Source organism: Stegostoma tigrinum, chromosome 5 (assembly GCF_030684315.1).
Source record: "Stegostoma tigrinum isolate sSteTig4 chromosome 5, sSteTig4.hap1, whole genome shotgun sequence".
In the NCBI taxonomy this organism is placed as follows: Eukaryota; Metazoa; Chordata; class Chondrichthyes; order Orectolobiformes; family Stegostomatidae; genus Stegostoma; species Stegostoma tigrinum.
In genome coordinates this window covers 22,203,808-22,226,027 of record NC_081358.1, presented here as the reverse complement: position 1 = coordinate 22,226,027, position 22,220 = coordinate 22,203,808, and the positions used below count along the sequence as shown (strand labels likewise).

Genomic DNA, 22,220 nt, shown 5'->3' with positions numbered 1-22,220 from the left:
CTTATGGAACACCTTCTGTTTCTACTGAATAAGTTTGGCTGCACAACCTCAGCCACAGTCACTTCATGGAATCAGTATCCAGGGCTATACACACGGCAAGTTACGCAGTAAAGATTGCTCAATCTCACGATGCTCCATCTGCAGTACACAACAAATGCAATGCATGTCAACATGTTACAGCCAGAGAATTTTTGATAATATAAAAAGATGCATCTTTTAAAACAATAGTTTTAACTATCCTAAATCAATGTGGTAACTTAGGTTGTAGCTGACCTGAATCCAGGAATTCAGGTGATGGTCATGTCAATTGGGGCATTTAACACTCATTACAAGCCATGTACCTGTCATGCCTCTTTGAATAACTTCTTTTGCCATTACAATCACAATTAGTTGCTGTAACCATGCTATCCAACTGAGAAACTGTCTGCTTCCAAACGTCTCTCATGACAACTATGACGTTTCCCTTTAAAGTTCACTAATGTTAGTTTTCAGGTGAAATAAAGACTCACCTTTTCAATGATTCCTTACAGCTGAAGAACTATTTCATTATGTCTTTAAAATAATTAAATTCACCTTTTAAAAACATTACTGCTAATGTGTACAAATCTATTTTAGAGGGATAGGAATAAATAAGGCATTTAAAAAATACAGCACAGAAACATAAAGTGATACACTTGGTGGTCAGAACAAGAGAAGCAAAACAAAATAAAGTGTAAAATTCTAAAGGGAATGCACAAAGCAGAGACCTGGAGTCTATGCATATAAATCACTGAAAGTGGTTAAAAAGGCACGTAGAATGCTAGGCTTCGTAAATTGAGGCAGAGAATACAAAATTATGATGGGCCTTTATAGAACACAGGTTTGGCCTCAACAAAAGTATTGTGTCAAATTGTGAGCACCCAACATTAGGATGTCCAGGTGTTAGAACAGGTGGAAGATGATTTATGGTCTGACAATGAGCGGGTTACAAAGAAAAAATGAATCTTCTTTATCTTAGCAAAGGTTGAGAGGAGATCTGATGGAGGTATTCAAAATCAGAAGCAGTTTAGGCAGAGTAGATAGATTAAAAAAAAGCGGTTCCCATTGTGGAAGGATCAAGAAGTACAGAACAAAAATTTAAATTGATTGGCAGAAGATCCAAAGGTAACAAGGTAAAGAAAAATCTTTTACACAGCCAGGCACTCCAATCTGGAATGCACTGCCTGACAGTTATATTGAGGCAGATTAAAATACAACTTTCAATTAAAAATCGGATAAACACCTGAAAAAACTTGCAAGGTTATAGCAAAAGGGTGTGAGTGGGACTGGCTGAATTTTCCAACAGTACGGATAAGTATCAGTTTGATAAAATGTGAGGCTGGATGAACACAGCAGGCCAAGCAGCATCTCAGGAGCACAAAAGCTGACGTTTCGGGCCTAGACCCTTCATCAGAGAGGGGGATGGGGGGAGGGAACTGGAATAAATAGGGAGAGAGGGGGAGGCGGACCGAAGATGGAGAGCAAAGAAGATAGGTGGAGAGGGTGTAGGTGGGGAGGTAGGGAGGGGATAGGTCAGTCCAGGGAAGACGGACAGGTCAAGGAGGTGGGATGAGGTTAGTAGGTAGCTGGGGGTGCGGCTGGGGGTGGGAGGAAGGGATGGGTGAGAGGAAGAACCGGTTAGGGAGGCAGAGACAGGTTGGACTGGTTTTGGGATGCAGTGGGTGGGGGGGAAGAGCTGGGCTGGTTGTGTGGTGCAGTGGGGGGAGGGGATGAACTGGGCTGGTTTAGGGATGCAGTGGGGGAAGGGGAGATTTTGAAACTGGTGAAGTCCACATTGATACCATATGGCTGCAGGGTTCCCAGGCGGAATATGAGTTGCTGTTCCTGCAACCTTCGGGTGGCATCATTGTGGCAGTGCAGGAGGCCCATGATGGACATGTCATCAAGAGAATGGGAGGGGGAGTGGAAATGGTTTGCGACTGGGAGGTGCAGTTGTTTGTTGCGAACTGAGCGGAGGTGTTCTGCAAAGCGGTCCCCAAGCCTCCGCTTGGTTTCCCCAATGTAGAGAAAGCCGCACCGGGTACAGTGGATGCAGTATACCACATTGGCAGATGTGCAGGTGAACCTCTGCTTAATGTGGAATGTCATCTTGGGGCCTGGGATGGGGGTGAGGGAGGAGGTGTGGGGACAAGTGTAGCATTTCCTGCGGTTGCAGGGGAAGGTGCCGGGTGTGGTGGGGTTGGAGGGCAGTGTGGAGCGAACAAGGGAGTCACGGAGAGAGTGGTCTCTCCGGAAAGCAGACAGGGGTGGGGATGGAAAAATGTCTTGGGTGGTGGGGTCGGATTGTAAATGGCGGAAGTGTCGGAGGATAATGCGTTGTATCCGGAGGTTGGTAGGGTGGTGTGTGAGAACGAGGGGGATCCTCTTGGGGCGGTTGTGGCGGGGGCGGGGTGTGAGGGATGTGTCGCGGGAAATGCGGGAGACGCGGTCAAGGGCGTTCTCAATCACCGTGGGGGGGAAGTTGCGGTCCTTAAAGAACTTGGACATCTGGGATGTGCGGGAGTGGAATGTCTTATCGTGGGAGCAGATGCGGCGGAGGCGGAGGAATTGGGAATAGGGGATGGAGTTTTTGCAGGAGGGTGGGTGGGAGGAGGTGTATTCTAGGTAGCTGTGGGAGTCGGTGGGCTTGAAATGGACATCAGTTACAAGCTGGTTGCCTGAGATGGAGACTGAGAGGTCCAGGAAGGTGAGGGATGTGTTGGAGATGGCCCAGGTGAACTGAAGGTTGGGGTGGAAGGTGTTGGTGAAGTGGATGAACTGTTCGAGCTCCTCTGGGGAGCAAGAGGCGGCGCCGATACAGTCATCAATGTACCGGAGGAAGAGGTGGGGTTTGGGGCCTGTGTAGGTGCGGAAGATGGACTGTTCCACGTAACCTACAAAGAGGCAGGCATAGCTGGGGCCCATGCGGGTGCCCATGGCCACCCCCTTAGTCTGTAGGAAGTGGGAGGAGTCAAAAGAGAAGTTGTTGAGTGTGAGGACGAGTTCCGCTAGGCGGATGAGAGTGTCGGTGGAGGGGGCCTGGTCGGGCCTGCGGGACAGGAAGAAGCGGAGGGCCTTGAGGCCATCTCCATGCGGAATGCAGGTGTACAGGGACTGGACGTCCATGGTGAATATGAGGTGTTGGGGGCCAGGGAATTGGAAGTCCTGGAGGAGGTGGAGGGCGTGGGTGGTGTCACGGACATAGGTGGGGAGTTCCTGGACCAAAGGGGAGAAAATGGAGTCCAGATAGGTGGAGATGAGTTCGGTGGGGCAGGAGCAGGCTGAGACGATGGGTCGACCAGGGCAGGCAGGTTTGTGGATTTTGGGAAGGAGATAGAAACGGGCTGTGCGGGGTTGGGGAACAATGAGGTTGGAGGCTGTGGGTGGGAGGTCCCCTGAGGTGATGAGGTCATGAATGGTGTTGGAGATGATGGTTTGGTGCTCGGGTGTGGGGTCATGATCGAGGAGGCGGTAGGAGGTGGTGTCGGAGAGTTGGCGTCTGGCCTCGGCGATGTAGAGGTCAGTACGCCATACTACCACTGCGCCACCCTTGTCTGCGGGTTTGATGGTGAGGTTGGGGTTGGAGCGGAGGGAGCGGAGGGCTGCCCGTTCTGCGGGGGAGAGGTTGGAGTGGGTGAGAGGGGTGGAGAGGTTGAGGCGGTTAATGTCTCGACGGCAGTTGGAGATGAAGAGGTCGAGGGAGGGTAGGAGGCCTGGGGGTGGTGTCCAGGAGGAGGACTTGTGTTGGAAGCGGGTGAAGGGGTCAGTGGAAGGAGGGTTGGGTTCCCGGTTGAAGAAGTAGGCATGCAGGCGAAGACGGCGGAAAAACTGCTCTATGTCCGACCGTGACTGGTATTCGTTGATGTGTGGTTGTAGGGGGACAAAGGTGAGCCCCTTGCTCAGGACTGACCGTTCGTCCTCAGTCAGTGGGAGGTCTGGGGGGATGGTGAAGATTCGGCAGGGCTCAGGGTGGCTGTCTCCTCTGGGGTTGCAGGCTGTGGAGGTTGTGGGCGGAGCGATGATGTCGTCGGCCGTGGGCGGGGTTCCGTCGGCCGTGGGCGGGGTTCCGTCGGCGTCGGCCGTGGGCGGGGTTCCGTCGGCGTCGGCCGTGGGCGACCTACACAGGCCCCAAACCCCACCTCTTCCTCCGGTACATTGATGACTGTATCGGCGCCGCCTCTTGCTCCCCAGAGGAGCTCGAACAGTTCATCCACTTCACCAACACCTTCCACCCCAACCTTCAGTTCACCTGGGCCATCTCCAACACATCCCTCACCTTCCTGGACCTCTCAGTCTCCATCTCAGGCAACCAGCTTGTAACTGATGTCCATTTCAAGCCCACCGACTCCCACAGCTACCTAGAATACACCTCCTCCCACCCACCCTCCTGCAAAAACTCCATCCCCTATTCCCAATTCCTCCGCCTCCGCCGCATCTGCTCCCACGATAAGACATTCCACTCCCGCACATCCCAGATGTCCAAGTTCTTTAAGGACCGCAACTTCCCCCCCACGGTGATTGAGAACGCCCTTGACCGCGTCTCCCGCATTTCCCGCGACACATCCCTCACACCCCGCCCCCGCCACAACCGCCCCAAGAGGATCCCCCTCGTTCTCACACACCACCCTACCAACCTCCGGATACAACGCATTATCCTCCGACACTTCCGCCATTTACAATCCGACCCCACCACCCAAGACATTTTTCCATCCCCACCCCTGTCTGCTTTCCGGAGAGACCACTCTCTCCGTGACTCCCTTGTTCGCTCCACACTGCCCTCCAACCCCACCACACCCGGCACCTTCCCCTGCAACCGCAGGAAATGCTACACTTGTCCCCACACCTCCTCCCTCACCCCCATCCCAGGCCCCAAGATGACATTCCACATTAAGCAGAGGTTCACCTGCACATCTGCCAATGTGGTATACTGCATCCACTGTACCCGGTGCGGCTTTCTCTACATTGGGGAAACCAAGCGGAGGCTTGGGGACCGCTTTGCAGAACACCTCCGCTCAGTGCGCAACAAACAACTGCACCTCCCAGTCGCAAACCATTTCCACTCCCCCTCCCATTCTCTTGATGACATGTCCATCATGGGCCTCCTGCACTGCCACAATGATGCCACCCGAAGGTTGCAGGAACAGCAACTCATATTCCGCCTGGGAACCCTGCAGCCATATGGTATCAATGTGGACTTCACCAGTTTCAAAATCTCCCCTTCCCCCACTGCATCCCTAAACCAGCCCAGTTCATCCCCTCCCCCCACTGCACCACACAACCAGCCCAGCTCTTCCCCCCCACCCACTGCATCCCAAAACCAGTCCAACCTGTCTCTGCCTCCCTAACCGGTTCTTCCTCTCACCCATCCCTTCCTCCCACCCCCAGCCGCACCCCCAGCTACCTACTAACCTCATCCCACCTCCTTGACCTGTCCGTCTTCCCTGGACTGACCTATCCCCTCCCTACCTCCCCACCTACACCCTCTCCACCTATCTTCTTTGCTCTCCATCTTCGGTCCGCCTCCCCCTCTCTCCCTATTTATTCCAGTTCCCTCCCCCCATCCCCCTCTCTGATGAAGGGTCTAGGCCCGAAACGTCAGCTTTTGTGCTCCTGAGATGCTGCTTGGCCTGCTGTGTTCATCCAGCCTCACATTTTATCATCTTGGAATCTCCAGCATCTGCAGTTCTCATTATCTCTAAGTATCAGTTTGACTGGCTGAATGGCTTCCTCTTGTTCTGATTCATGATTACAAGAAAAGGTCAATGTCTTGCTTTTATCTGTCATTCACGAGCTATTTTCTCATGTCCATTTAACTCATTAAATATAACAACCAAAGGATTGCCAGGCTTTAAGAGCCCCATAAAATATTTAACCCTCTGCATTGACAAGTGAATGATTAGAGATGGATGGACAGACAGAACTGTTTGCTTTTAAAAACTTTTGGAGATATATCTCAGTCATCAAGGCTTCTCCAGAAAATGTGTCCTTGGCAATTTAACCACTACCTTGTCTGGTCATTTATTAAGTTTTCTTTTCATTCTCTATGTTGACTAGATTTTCTATGTCAGATAGAATAACACAGAAACACAGTAATTGTCTGTTTACAGGGAAGTAATTACAAAAACATGGAATCCTTTGTCCCTCCTCACCAAAATTGGTTTTAATTCTATTCCAGCCTCAAATACATACCATTCTTTCTAATCTGGTAGTAAGATTGGTTATTACACTGGAGAACTTTATTTTATATTAAGCAATGATATTGGTCTAGATTACATAAAGCCTAAATAGAGATATAAAAAAATTAAAATGTAAACTGAAATGGAAAGTTTGGTGTGTGTGTAAAGAAGAAACACTGAAAAGTAAGAGTCAAGTTTCTAATTGTCCTATAAATAGAGTTGGCACTGTTCAGAGTAGAATACATAGAAGTTTTGCTGTTTGTTCTTTAATTTATGAACTGTCACCAGTTTACCACCAGATTTCTCACATGGAACTGTCCGTCTCACATTCAGCAGACCACTTTCCCAGTGGACACTCCATGCCAGCTGTCTAGGCAGCAGTAAATGTCTTTTCCCAAGCCCCAACCTGTGGGAAAATCTTGACTGGCCAGTAATTGATTCCGCCCTGCCAGCTCCATTACCGACTGTGCAATGAAACTGCCAGAAAGCTGCAGACTCCTCCAGCTCGATTATTTACCCTGCACTGTGTAACTGTCATAAAATACGCTGTTGGGCCACAGGCTTGATTACTCAACCTGTGCTGGTGCTCAGTTAATTACTCTGTGCTGTACCAAGCACCTCAGCACACATACCAAAGTAAAATATTAACGGCACTGTTATGATTTTTTAAGTTGGTTACAACAGATCAGTAGAATTGCACCATATTATCAAAAACTTGAAATATCTGATAGTATATGAATTTTAAAACTTCAAAATTATATTTAACAATTAGTTGTTGTGTTACATCAAAAATGTGACCGAGAGCTATCCATTTCACTGAAGAAAATGTTTTAATGTTAAACTGCTATTTCATTTTAACATTTGACATCTCACTCTATACAATTATGATGAATAAAGATGACATTTTGTTTTTGAAATAATTCTAAGTTATTAACTCACATTAGTCCAGCATTTGCCCATTAATAATTGACTGTTCATCTGTTTTTCTCCGTTAAATCAAGCTAATGTCTACCACTCACCACATGCTTAATTACAGGTGGACACTCTTAGTGATTTTTTGTCAATTCAGATAAGGTCTTAATCAGTTTTGATTTGAGAACAGGAAATCGCTTTGATTACACCATGCTCTTAATCAGCAGTTGGTGATATGACAGTATTATTGTCAGCTTTCCACATAATGAATACATGATTTTGGTTGGGTTGACAATGGGCTCAGGAAGTAAATGAACAAGGACAGTAATATAAACAGAAAATTCTGAAAATATTCAGGTCTTCCAAATACTGGGATTTTATTTTTGTAAGTAAAGGTTGTTTGTCACGTCTCTTACTTGGCAATTGCAGGGAAGTATTGATAGTCATATTCTTGGCTCTTGCTTAGATTATCGAGTAGTCCATGAATACCCTTGAGTAAATACACATACAATGTAAACTGCCTTCAGGAAGCATTTCTGTTTGTCCAGATGGTTTCTGTCTTTTTGGAGAAGTAGCTTGATTCTACATGGCTATGTTCCCTGTTGTAACAGTGCAAGTGAGTCAAGAATCCACCCTTGAACAGATCAGGTCTCAATGTTCTTCTCTAGTCTTTTAGAAATGCACTGCAAGTTACAGCCTTTACAGATGAAAGTCATGAAACATTGCCATCCAAGGAGGCTAAATGGAATCCTGCTCCGAGATCACAGCTTGATGAACTTGTAAGAACAGTTAAAAGTTAAAGGGTTTCCAATTATATCCTTGGCCATTTGGGAAGCTGTGTTTCCGTGTACAGTAAATTGACTAGCATGGCAATTGCTGCATTGAAAATTAAGATTCAAGTTTTCCTAGAATCAAGATACAAGTTTTGGAACAACTTAACTTGCACAAATAGGAAACTAATAAATAGAAATTTAGTGTTATATAACCATTACTTCTCCAACGGCTCCTTCAGTGGTACTTCAAATGAATACTCTCATCATTCTACTGTATCACTGTGTTCTCCAATGAGCTGTGCCATTGAATCCTGCAGTCTTTTTAAAGTAGTTCTGTATTAACTTTCATTTTCAAAACATTAAGTAATAAACTAACAAATACCTTTCAGCAACTGCTGTCTTTGTAGCCATTGTTTTCTAGAATTGTTTTAACAATACACCTTGTTTACAATCACACAAGAGGATTGGAATGAAACAAAATTTACACTATAAACCACTACACTTCAGGAGATCCCTTCAGAATTTCAGAAACAAGAGGTTTTGACAAACATTTAAAATACAAAGTCTAGTTAAACTACCTATTTCAAATCTTAGATCAACATGTCACAAGAATCAAGATTGCCAAAAAAAATCTGAAATTTGTGAGATTTTTAAAAAAACTATAGGATAAACATGGAGTGAGTAGCATATTTTCCTTGGAAACAATAAATAGCCACAATAATTTTGCACCATGGTTAATTACAGCAAACACACCCAGAAAAGCATTTTTCTAATTAAGCAGCTCGCTAGACCAGCTGACAGAGAGGGTAGGAGGAGAGATGTTAAACTGCATTCTTTTATCAACATTTCTCATGACTGCAACAGCCTTTATATAACTAACAGCTGAGGAGTGCACTTTCCCATGCCGTCAGGGGTGAGGAGGTTAGGATTTAAGCATTGTGGCAGTTGTTTTTCACACAAGAATCAAGCCCACTGTAGCTGAACTGAAAGAACCCAGCACCATGAAAGAGAAGAACCTCTTCCTTTTATGAAATGGTACACCCACCACTTGAGTGGGCAGCTCAGTTTAACCCACCATTGATCTGTACAACTTGCAACACTAATTAGGAACAGGGACTTTTTTCAAAGTCGTTGAATCGGTAAATGAAACTGCTGCTCCCCTGTGATCTAGCGTGTGCATGGATGCTCCAGACCAGAGACCAAAGGGCAAGGGAGAAATATTCCAAACAATTGCTGCTCTTTAACAGCTCACTTTATTTTTTCTACCACTTATTTCCTCCTGCATATGACACAGTATCATGTCTATATAATGTTAAAGAAACAACTTGGGTAAATAGATGTATAAATGAAGAAAGATAGCAAATAAATTAATGACTATAGTTAAGAAATAGCACTATATATACAATGTAATGGCTAAAGCAAATTGATCAATTTCCTTGAAAACTGTGAAATGTTTAAAACAAGCAGTGTAGTATATTTTTCCAATATAGGAACACAATAAAGAATCCAACATGATGCAGTATCCAAAATAATATTTTAGTCAATAGATTATGGAATACAAACTTGCCTGTTGAACTCAGTATTAATGGTAATGATGTGTGAAATCTAATTTTAAGCACATCAGAAATCAAGGTGGACATTCCAAACAGGTATAACTGTTGTACTGCCGCAGGTGCCATCTTTCAGTTAGGAAGTTAAAGTCTCAATTGCCTGTCTGGGTGGATTTAAAGTATTTCATGGCAATAGATCAAAGAACACAGGGGCTGGCCCCACTACCCCAGTCAACATTTACCCATCAATTAAAATCACAAAAAAAATTATCTGCTCAACTCACATTTCTATTTGTGGGAGTTTGCTAAGTGCAAATTAACTTCTGCACTTTCTACATTGCAGGAGTGATTGAGCCTCAAAATGTACTTCATTGCCTGTGAAAGTTTTTGCGATGTCCACTGATCTTGAAAATTTACATATAATTGTAATCCTTTTATGCAGATAATAAATCTTACAGCATTCATAAAAATTCACTTCTTTATTAAATCAACACATTTGATATCTAGAGATAGTAGAAACTGCAGATGCGGGAGAATCTGAGATAATAAGGTGTAGAGCTGGATAACACAGCAGGCCAAGCAGCATCAGAGGAGCCGGAAAGCTGATGTTTCAGGCCTAGAACCTTCCTCAGAAATGTGTCTGAAGAAGGGTCTAGGCCCGAAATGTCAGCCTTCCTGCTCCTCTGATGCTGCTCGGCCTGCTGCCTTACATTTGATATCTATTTCACTTACTACCTATCAGAATTGTTCTCAATTTTTCTTAGCTACTCAAATTATTAAATAAAACAAGGTTGCTTTCTAGCTAACACAGAATGCAACAAATTTCTTTAGTGCTTCGACTGAAGAGAACAGGACAATATTTGACTGTGATGCCCCTAAAGTCAAATAGCTTGCTAACATCAACAATGCAGACTTCTGCATGTAAAATGGCTACATGGGTGAGGCACTTTAGACATACCAAGATACTCTGCATCACATCTCACATACTGGAATCAAAAATTTAGGTGAGACGGAGGTGAGAAAGGACCAGCATTTCTGAAAGAAAATTCGCAGTTTCAAAACTTTAATTTGTAATAAAGTGTTTTAGGGCAAAATGTTAAGTATTAATTTTTTTGCCCCCTTGAAGACTAGTTGTTAGCAATTGTTTTGACCAGTCTGCCAAACACGTGAAAATGAACTTCATGAGACCTCATACATATCAGGTTTATCACTTGTGTCATCTTTCAAAAGTGTTTTCTTTTACAGAGTTGATTTTAATTATTGGTTCAGTAGGAAGTTTTCATTTAAAATAAAAAGGGTAGCCAAGTTGGAAAAAACTAACAATGTGTACTTTAATTGATTATATATTTCTTTGCATCTTACAATAACTTCAAAAATAATGTTTCAACACAGCAATAGCAAGCCAAACTAAATCAGGCTTATTATCACTGAAAGTAAAATATTCAATGACCCTCAAAACTGGCCAATTAACCAGACTTTAGATGTCAGACACCAAGTTTATAACTTAATCAAAAAGTAACAATTTATTATTAATACTGAAACATTAGCAGAACAAAGCTAAACAAAGTAATCTAATTAATGTCCATGATCAAAACTAATCTTTTTTAAACATAACCCTGACTGTGACACAGACACATACAGTTAAAGGATAAATTAAAAGAGAATAAGAGTTGTAATTTGCCAGTTCGATGATGAGTACCAGTCTTTGTAGAATCCTTGAACAATCCATTGTATTACATGGAGTTGTATCTTGTTTGAATTCTGAAATCACCAGACAATGAAAACAACTTCCAGTAGGATCCTAGGAATAGTCACTTCTTTCTTATAATCTGGGATTTTGTTTTCAGAACCTTTAACAATTCTTTGACTGAATATAAAACTAGAGGTAAATCTTTAGCACAGTGCTACAGTTCAGCAGTTTCTCAGCAAACAATCTTCTAACCAAAGACCAAGTCAAAAACAATTCAATCTATGGTTTCCCATTTTTCTGCATCTATAATGAGCCTGACTTTATAAAAGATCTAAAAGTAAGGAAACACTTAGGAGGCAGCAATCATAATATGGTAGAGTTCAGTCTGCAGTTTGAAAGAGAGAAGGCAAAATCGGATGTAATGGTGTTACAGTTAAATAAAGGTAATTACAGGGGCATGAGAGAGGAATTGACAAAAAAAAACTGGAAGCAGAGCCTAGCGGGGAAGACAGTAGAGCAACAATGGCAGGAGTTTCTGGGTGTAATTGAGGACACAGTACAGAGGTTCATCCCAAAGAAAAGAAAGATTATCTGGGATAATAAAATGTGAGGCTGGATGAACACAGCAGGCCAAGCAGCATCTCAGGAGCACAAAAGCTGACGTTTCGGGCCTAGACCCTTCATCATCCACCTATCTGGACTCCATTTTCTCCCCTTTGGTCCAGGAACTCCCCACCTACGTCCGTGACACCACCCACGCCCTCCACCTCCTCCAGGACTTCCAATTCCCTGGCCCCAACACCTCATATTTACCATGGATGTCCAGTCCCTGTACACCTGCATTCCGCATGGAGATGGCCTCAAGGCCCTCCGCTTCTTCCTGTCCCGCAGGCCCGACCAGTCCCCCTCCACCGACACTCTCATCCGCCTAGCTGAACTCGTCCTCACACTCAACAACTTCTCTTTTGACTCCTCCCACTTCCTACAGACTAAGGGGGTGGCCATGGGCACCCGCATGGGGCCCAGCTATGCCTGCCTCTTTGTAGGTTACGTGGAACAGTCCCTCTTCTGCACCGACACAGGCCCCAAACCCCACCTCTTCCTCCGGTACATTAAAAAAAAAGTCTGAAGAAGGCTCTAGGCCCGAAACGTCAGCTTTTGTGCTCCTGAGATGCTGCTTGGCCTGCTGTGTTCATCCAGCCTCACATTTTATTATCTTGGAATTCTCCAGCATCTGCAGTTCCCATTATCAAAGATTATCTGGGGGTGGGTTAGACAGCCATGGCTGACAAAGGAAGTCAGGAAATGTATCAAAGGAAAAGAGACAGCCTATAAAGTGGCCAAGAGCACTGGGAAATCAGAAGATTGGGAAGGCTACAAAACAAACAGAAGATAAAGAAAGAAATAGGAAGGAGAGGATCAAATATGAAGGTAGGCTAGCTAGTAATATTAGAAATGATAGTAAAAGTTTCTTTCAATATATAAGAAACAAACGAGAGGCAAAAGTAGACATTGGGCTGCTCCAAATTGATGCTGGAAGGCTAGTGATGGGAGATAAGGAAATAGCTGAAGAACTTAATAAGTACTTTGCGTCAGTCTTCACAGTGGAAGACATGAGCAGTATCCCAACAATTAAGGAGAGCCGGGGGCAGAGTTGAGCATGGTAGGCATTACAAAAGAGAAAGTGCTAGAAAAGCTAAAATGTCTAAAAATTGATAAATCTCCAGGCCCCGATGGGCTACATCCTCGAATTCTGAGGGAAGTGGCTGAGGAAATAGTGGAGGCTTTGGTTGTGATCTTTCAAAAGTCCCAGATGATTGGAAAATCACTGTTGTGACCCCCTTGTTTAAGTAAGGATCAAGACAAAACATGGAAAACTAAAGGCCGATTAGCCTAACCTCGGTTGTTGATAAGATTCTACAATCCATTGTTAAGGATGAGATTTCTAAATTCTTGGAAGTGCAGGGTCGGGTTAGAACAAGTCAGCATGGATCTAGTAAGGGGAGGTCATGTCTGACAAACCTGCTGGAATTCTTGGAAGAGGTTAGACCAGGGAAACCCAGTGGATGTTATCTATCTACACTTCCAATAGGCCTTTGATAAGGTGCCTCATGGGAGGCTGCTGAGTAAGGTGAGGGCCCATGGTGTTCGAGGTGATCTACTGGCTTGGATTGAGGATTGGCTGTCTGACAGAAGGCAGAGAGTTGGGATAAAAGGCTCTTTTTTGGAATGGCAACCAGTGACAAGTGGTGTCCTGCAGGGTTCAATGTTGGGGCTGCAGCTACTCACTTTATATATTAATGATCTGGATGAAGGGACTGGGGGCATTCTGGCAAAGTTCGCCGATGATACGAAGACAGGTGGACAGGCAGATAGTACTGAGGTGGTGGGGAGGCTGCAGAAAGATTTGGACAGTATAGGAGTGTGGTCCAGGAAATGGCTGAAGAAATTCAACGTGAGCAAATACGAGGTTTTGCACTTTGGAAAAAAAGAATACAGGCATGGACTATTTTCTAAACGGTGAGAAAATTCGTAAAGCAGAAGTACAAAGGGATTTGGGAGTGTTGGTCCAGGATTCTCAAAAGGTTAACTTGCAGGTAGAGTCTGTGATTAAGAAAGCGAATGTAATGTTGTTGTTTATCTCAAGGGGGTTGGAATATAAAAGCAGTGATGTGCTTCTGAGACTTTATAAAGCTCTAGTTAGGCCCCATTTAGAATACTGTGTTCAATTTTGGGCCCCACACCTCAGTAAGGACATACTGGCGCTGGAGCGTGTCCAGCGGAGATTCACATGGATGATCCCTGGAATGGTAGGTTTAACGTACGATGAACGGCTAAGGATCCTGGGATTGTATTCATTAGAGATTAGAAGGTTGAGGGAAGATCTAATAGAAACTTACAAGATAATGCATGGCTTAGGAAGGGTGGACGCTGGGAAGTTATTTCTGTTAGGCGGGGAGACAAGGACCCCTGGGCACAGCCTTAGAATTAGAGGGGGTCAATTTAAAATGGAAATGAGGAGATATTTCTTCAGCCAGAGAGTGGTGGGCCTGTGGAATTCATTGCCACGGAGCGCAGTGGAGGCCGGGATGTTAAATGTCTTCAAGAGATCGATAAATTCTTGATCTCACAAGGAATCAAGTGCTACAAGGAGAGTGCAGGGAAGTGGAGTTGAAATGCCCATCAGCCATGATTAAATGGCGGAGTGGACTCGATGGGCCAAATGGCCTTACTTCCACTCCTACGTCTTATGGTCTAATGCATTCTCTATGGTTGCCTTGCCTGCACTGCCCTTCCTTGGCCGACCAATACAACATCCTAACAGCTGCCTTTGGACAATAATTATCCTGCAATTATCTTTCCAGGCCTGATCCCATTTGCAAACATCAGTTTGTTCATTCTCTCCATTTTTCAAAAAAAAAGCTCTGTTCAAACTTTCAGTTTCAACTTCAGCTCATCATTCCAAACCAAAAATGAGAAAAAAAAGGGCAAACAGTGATAGTCTCACTACAAATTTTTTTTTGCACTACAATTTTCATTGTGTAACTAATTCTTAAAATGAACTGTTTGTCAAATCCTTCATATTTTGCAATTCTGTATTTGAAAACAGAGGTCCACGTCACAATCAGCAATGTCCCTGTGTGATGATAATCCAAAATATAACAGCAGACAATATAGCTTATCTCAACAGACTGCAATAGAATTACCAAAATATTGACTAGGACAATGACAAAGTTACATACAGTAAATCAGTTTCTAGGTACAGTTTAGGTAAATACATTGTACATTAAAAAATTGGTTATTTGTCCAGCCGATTGTCATAGGATTATTGGATATATGTCATTTTACCATCAATCCTTTCAGTGGCAAAGAATAAACTGTTCAAGTGCACATTTTAATCAATGGAATAAATGGAAATGCATTTGCTCAAGCACAAATATTTTGGATTTTTTCATACCTATTAAACAAAAGCATCAATCTGAAATGTTAACAATATTTCTCTCTCTACAGACTGTCAAACATGTCGAGTATTTACAGACTTCTTTGTTTTCATTAAAGCAAAACCCAAGTCAGTTAATATGTTAATCTTAATCGAATGGCATGTCCAAGAACATTTCTGAACAGTGGTCAGGTTAGGAATTGCATAGGTATGATTGGATATGCAGTATGATTGGATGTTGCTGAGATGAACAGCCTCTTAACACAGAACTTGGAAAAGCTTACCTCTGTGGAGACCAGTATTTCAGGGGAACAATAAGAATTTGGAACTTTGTTTGAACGAAAATCACAGCAGTGTGTACACAACAGGAGGATTATATCAGAGTGAGCAGGAAAACATCATTCTTTCAGAGAAGTGAACGGTTGTTTCACATTTGCCGTTTTGAAGCTGTATCAATAAAAATATCTGCAATGTCTGAATTGACCAACACACACACGTGTACCCTGTAAAAGTTTATTCCTTATAAAATAGTAAGCAAGATACATATATTCTTTATGGAAACAAAATTACATCATTGCTCATAACTTTCAACCACTTTGATTTGTATCCTTAATGTCCAACAACCCCAGGAGTGTAGCTTCTGCCTCTAGCAGTGTTGTATCTGTTTTGGCTCCAAGGAAGCGTGATGTCAGCTCCAGATCAACAAGTTTCAAACGTACTCTCACTTCCCTCTGATACTTCCTAGGTCAAGAAAAATATAACCTGTACGTTACTTTTTTAAAAAAACAAACTTCATGGATATACTAAGGTTTACATGTAAAATACATTAAGCATGTGCATAACTTCTAAACATTGGTCTATTTCTTGGATTGAACGTATAAAAACCAATTATCAACAAGTTTTAACCTTGATGTCAGAACCTAAGTCTTTTTCGAAATAATAAACATACTCATTTTTATACTTGTGCTAATTTGATGAAAAATGAAAACTTACACGTTTTTATATAAGTAATCACATTATTTGCTGCGATAAACATACAGCTTCTATAGAAGTTAGAAAGTAACAACATGATTATCTAGAGTATAATCCTTATGACATCAAAAGGTATCATGAATCTTAACATACAAAAAGGAACAAACATACCAACTTAGTGTCTTCATCCACAATAGAGTGGACAATGTGGACAAATTTCACACATACTCTGAAGTGATTTGATAGGGTCAGCTGAATTATCCACTGAAATTTACAGCAACTTTGGAAGATCAGACATACAAAGAATAATGCAGTAGTCCAGGAGTTGCTGTCAGTATGTCTAGCTCCTTCATAGGATATGCTGCAGAGGTTCCCACAGTCTTCAATCCACATTACAGTCATATTTTGATGAAAAATTCCACTTCTACACTGAGTCACATTCTATTAATCCTTGAAAAAAGTTACATGTTCTTGAATGAGGTGTAACTGGGTTTTTAATCAGTGCTTGAGGTTCATAATTATGGCTCACTAGCCTCATTGGCTCTGGAAAACTAGTTTTTATTTGTGGAATATCCAATTTTGTCAGATTGAAAAAATATTTTAGAACAATTTTTTGCTACCTTCAAGCTTTATACCTTCTTACCTGCCTAAAACTTTGAGTTAAAAATAAAGGATTTTAATGTTTTTAACTTGCTGAGCTGTTGCACGTGAATATTTTGATTTGATTTGTCATCTGCTTGCTGACACTATTGTTGCATGCCAAAACATGGCTTTGACTTGAAACCAGATTTAAACTACCAATAGGAAAATGGAAGTTACTGACATGGAGCACCCTTCCGCCTGGACTGACCACAAATTTTGGTCAATATACCCATTGGATACAGGAGTCAGATTAGAAATTTATAAAGTTCCCTAATTATGTATTCTTCAAAACTCTGACTCCCAAATATATTAGCAAATAAAGCTTATTGGGTGATTTAATTCGATCAGTTATGGAAGATTCTTAGTTTTTGTCAGGATTTCAATATAACCTTGCACTATGTTGTTCATTATGCAGTACAATCTCTCAGAAAAGCTGCAGGCTTGTACTATTATTCCATTTCTCTGTGCTGTGCTCTCCCCTAACACAAAAATGTTAATCACAGAATTGACCACTGTAGCCTTTCTCAAATGTAACATCCACACCCATAATTACTGGGTGGCTCCAGCACATTCAGGTTTCAGCAACGTTTTGCAGGTTGGACATAGGGAGTGCAAAAATTCACCAGATGTATTAATAGATTTAAGATAATCTGGTGCATAATCACGTGAGCTTTGCTGTAAGAATGTCAGTGATATCTAAATTTCATCTGATGGTCATCTGGATAAACACTTTGCCTAGACACTATACTTACACAAGATTGCCCTTAACACATTAGTCTCCAGCAGCCACTGCTGCTCTAACAGCACTATATTTAGCTTTCATGCCTGTAGGCTTCAGATAGGGAGGTGGGTATCAGTGGATGAAGAGGAGTCAGGAAGAAAATCAGCTCAGTTCCTCTTCCTGATTATGGCTTCTGTTGAAAAGTGTGCCTTTAGGTTTAAGCATAGATAAGAGGGTTTCATTTTGATTCAACTTCAAAGACAACCAGCTGGACCAACAAATATTGCCTTAAATTATAGCTTACAAATAGCTCAGGGGAGAAGACAGAGAAAAGGGGATGCTGACACCTCAAATCAGAAAATTACCCACTTTAGGAATGTATGAGATGTGGAGAACAATAAAAAGGCCCTATGTCTCTGAAACATTTCAGAATAGATTACTATGAAGTGTTTATTTCCTAACTGTTTTTGATTACACCGTTTGAGGGAGTTCTGAGCACCAACTAAATCATCAGATCAGACAGGGGACAATAGCCTAACACAGGACAGTACCTATTACAATTTAGCAATCTTTTAGCCAAACAATATAGTGTTAACTTAGAATATCTGCTCCAGACCTAGTGTAGGAATAACCTCAAGCTTTCTACTTTACAAGATGACAATGTTTCCAACTATATGAAAAAAATTAAACGGTTTTATTGGAACTGAATTCTATGGCAGACCCATTGACATATTAATGAGCAAGTCAAACAATGCCTGGAAGAAATGCAAGTCGCTGTGTAAGTTTTGACTAAAACAAACCTTTAAAATGCAGAGAAGTGTAACCATCTACTACTACTGACCAAATGTAAAGATCTGGCAAGCAGCATCATTGTAATGTATGATTAAGATCTGAAGTATTATTGCTTAGCGTTGGTGCTCACATCTTTTTGATTCGATGCAGTGCCATAATTTTGTTGCTCTTTCACTTACACCATGCAATGTACATTTCACTTGGGAGTTAAATATTTTCATCCAGTTACTGACACTTGGGCACTTGGATACAGGGCCAATTCTGGGTACTGAGCCCACACCAGGCTAGCTGTGATTTTCAATATAATGGCAAATTCATAGTCAGATGATGCATTTGCTGTTCAATTAGAGATAGCAGACTCAATGTGGTAGCAATTTAAAGGATGAACTTAAAGGCAATCATTCATGTGGGAAGAGAGCTAGTGAAGGATAGAGGACGGTATCATGCTATTACCAGGGCAGCCCATACACAAAGGCAGACTGACAATTTTCAGATATCTCTCTTACATTCTTCTGGAGACTGTGTTTGAACAGTGGAGCATACATTTCCCAGAAAGCTGCAAGTTCAACAAAACTGGCATGGCTACAGGTGGCCTGTGAAGTATGCAGTTACAGTACTGTCACTAGGACGTGGACACAGTACTGCAAGCATTTCAGTGATCTTCTGAGGGCTGCCAAGATAAGCCCAGTGCCATAGAACATGACATGACATGACATGACAGCAGCTCTACACTGATCAACCTATTCACTAGCCTAATTGCTTGTTGGGCTGCAGATTATTAACAAAAGATGTGTACCAGAGAACAGAGATAGTAGGAACTGCAGATACTGGAGAATCTGAGATAACAAGGTGTACAGCTGGATGAACACAGCCGGCCTTTGACCGGAGTGTCTCCTCTGCACCTACCTACTTCTTTATCCATCTTCTATCCACCTTCCCCTCTCTTCCTATTTACTTCAGAATTCCCTCCCCCTCCCCTATTTCTGCAGCAGGTTCCAGGCCCAAAACGTCAGCCTTCATGGTCCTCTAATGCTGCTTGGCCTGCTGTGTTCATCCAGCTCTACATTTTGTTATCTCAGATTCTCCAGCATCTGCAGTTCCCATCATCTCAAACAATTTTAACCCCACTGCGAAGCCTCTTCTACGGATGCCTACCCTGAAGACGTTACACTCCTCCCTCCAGAAAAACGTCAGTGGATCTCTCTCCCACTGCAACTCTCTCGTAATTTCTTCGGCCTTGAATCTGCTCAACCACATCCTGAAGCAAACCAGGTACTACAGCCACATGACCTTACATTTCTGAAGGAGGATCCAGGCCCGAAACATAATCCAGCCTTCCTGCTCCTCTGATGCTGTCTGGCCTGCTATGTTCATCCAGCTCTACACCGCGTACCAGAGAACCATGGAGCCAAGGGAAAATACCATTTCACTATCACTTGTGGAGGAGTCAGCATTGAGATCACATATCCAAGCCACTGAAAGTGGCGAAGGAAAGCAACATGGTCTTAATTCCCTGTTCAAGAAACACACTTTTAATTCCCAGGTTGAGGACTTTACCGGATGGAGGAGTATACCATCAGCAGTTTTTCGGGATGGATGACAGCAGCAGTGAGCGTTAGGCCTCCTGAGTCTACATGCTCCAGGGCTGGCCACATCCTTCCTTCTCTCTCTCCCCCACTCTGTCCTTTTATCTCCCCTTTTGTTTCAACTTCTCACATCATGCGAAAGCCAGCACGGTATTAGAGAGTCATCGACAGGAACGATGGTAGTGACCAGATCAAGGACTCATGTCTTTGGTATGCCTGGGGCCTGGACCCGGGAACTTAGTGGGCCATCGGCTGTGGCGGAGCTTGGTGCCCACAGCAGAGCTGCGATAGGCCCACAGTGGGAACAGATGGGTCATCAGCTGTGATATGTCATCGTCTACAGCTGAGCTTGGTGCCAGCAGTGGGGCTGCAAACTTTGTATAGTATAAGGTTAAGTTTGGCATGAACTGGAGGTGAGGTCCCACCACAGGCAGGAGGTACGGTCTCAGCATGGACCGGAAGGAAGGCCATGCTGGGTCTGCTTGAAGGACTGTAATGCAGAACATTTTATTTCTTTATTTTTCAATAAAATATCTGGAATTAAGAATCTAATGATAATTGTCAGAAAAACCCATCAGGTTCACTAATGTCCTTTAGGGAAGTCAACTGCCATCCTCACAGGCCTAGGTGTGATTCCAGACTCACAGCAATGTGGTTGACTCTTAACTGCCCTCTGGGCAATCAGGGATGGGTAATAAATGCTGGCCTAGCTAGAGACGCCCAAATCCCATGAATGAATGAAAAAAAACAGCAGCATAAGTTGCAACTTTGTAAACTTTTTTACTGCACTCGTGAGTACATATCGTAATAAACCGAATTCTAATTTTAATATCAATGCACATCCAACATCATTACAGGGTGGCAGCCCATCAGGAAATGAGTGGTAAGGAGACGGGAGATCCTCCAAGGTAGAGTGAAATTATCATACTATCTCCAAGTGTCAGGGAAGTAACATTTGCACCAAAATATCAGATGGACATTTATATAATTTTTGCACATTTGTGGAAAACAAAAATGACAAAACTGACAAAATAAAGATATAGGCAAGCCTTTTTAATGCAAAACAAATTACTGTTGTAAGCAATTTTAGTGATATTTTCATCTATGAGAGCTTTACAGCTGTCCTTTCACGACCGTTTAAGAGTTTATATAAAGATTAGGTCAGCAGCAGCCTCTTATGTTTCTTTCCCCTTCGTAAAGGCAGACAGGTACAGTACTCATCGTATAATGGCATTGATTTATAGCCGGTACTCCTGGGCATCATTTCTCAATTTTGGTTATAATTGTAAGTTCAGCTCTGAACTCAAATATTTGATGAGGAACTACAACTTACAAAAGACTTTTCAGACTGCTCCAGTGCTGTCTTCTTTTCAGCCCTTAGTATCCATTTATTATTACTAATTAGCTGTCACCATTAACTTTTAGTGTACATTTACTATCACCATTTGAGTCCTTTTCACGACCTTAAAACTCTGGGTGGGATGTGGTTGAAAGCAAATAAATATCATGCCATGTGGAGAAAAAGACCGACTGAGAAACAGATATTTACACCTGAATGAGATCATTATTAGCATTCTTTAAGATTCACCTCTGAATCGTAAATTTGGCTGTCTCTTCAACAAATATAAGCAATTATACCCTTTTCCAATATTTCATGTTTTGTTTTACATTTTTATAACTCTGATTTGCTTTCAATTTTTTTCTAGCACAGTGCATGACTTTCTTTACACTATTGAAGTGGCATTTGATACAAGATAAGCATTTCAGTCTCATAAATGCTCGCCCTGTAAACGTACATCAATCAAGTGTGTTTCACTGAATACATTTTTATCCTAACTTAGGCAAAACATCAAAAAATTATTGTTGGTAGCTTAATTTTTTTTAATTAATTTTCCACAATTGTTAGCCAATTGTGCAGGAACATTGTCATCAACTGTAGAATAGCTGCGTAACCACTCTCTTGTATTTGATGGACCAAATGACCACTTTTCCTGGCATAATTACTTTATGGCTCTTGCTTACAGACAGTAATGATGTACTGCCAATACAGAAACTAAAAATGGGAAAGATGTTTTCACATTTGTTGCCTTTAAAGAACAGTAACCTTATCATACTGACTGCAAATACAGGCTCTCACTTCAGAACATCATTTGAAGCAAACAACATAATAATCTGTGGCCCTGTCCAGTACTCCTTCTGGCACCAGAAGGATATCCCTTATGTATGAGGATCAACACACCAAAACATAGATAGAGTTTTGTTTCTTCCCATCAATGAGATTTATGGGGAGAGGCAAATGATAGGCTGCTGTAGGCACAGTAATCTTATCTAATGTCCCATCATTACAGTCAGGCACCAAATCCTTAATCTCCTAAACAACCAGAGCTCCCTACGTTTAAAGGTTAAACAGTTGAACGCCTCCCAGTCAAACATACATGGGATTAAACT

At 42.6% G+C, this 22,220-nt stretch overlaps 1 protein-coding gene across 2 annotated transcripts in view; it reads right to left on the bottom strand.

The window, feature by feature from the left end:
* Nucleotides 1-10,115: 10,115 nt before the first annotated feature.
* The window catches only part of tpd52 (tumor protein D52), a 142,772-nt gene continuing 130,667 nt past the window's right edge, over nt 10,116-22,220 (bottom strand). Inside the window, exon 3 of one of the 2 annotated variants that reach the window (XM_048529097.2) lies at nt 10,116-15,800. In XM_048529097.2, coding sequence (XP_048385054.1) covers nt 15,647-15,800 — 154 coding nt within the window. In that variant the 3' untranslated portion in view covers nt 10,116-15,646. The remainder of the gene's footprint in view (nt 15,801-22,220) is intronic. The other variant, XM_048529099.2, reaches the window with a different exon arrangement.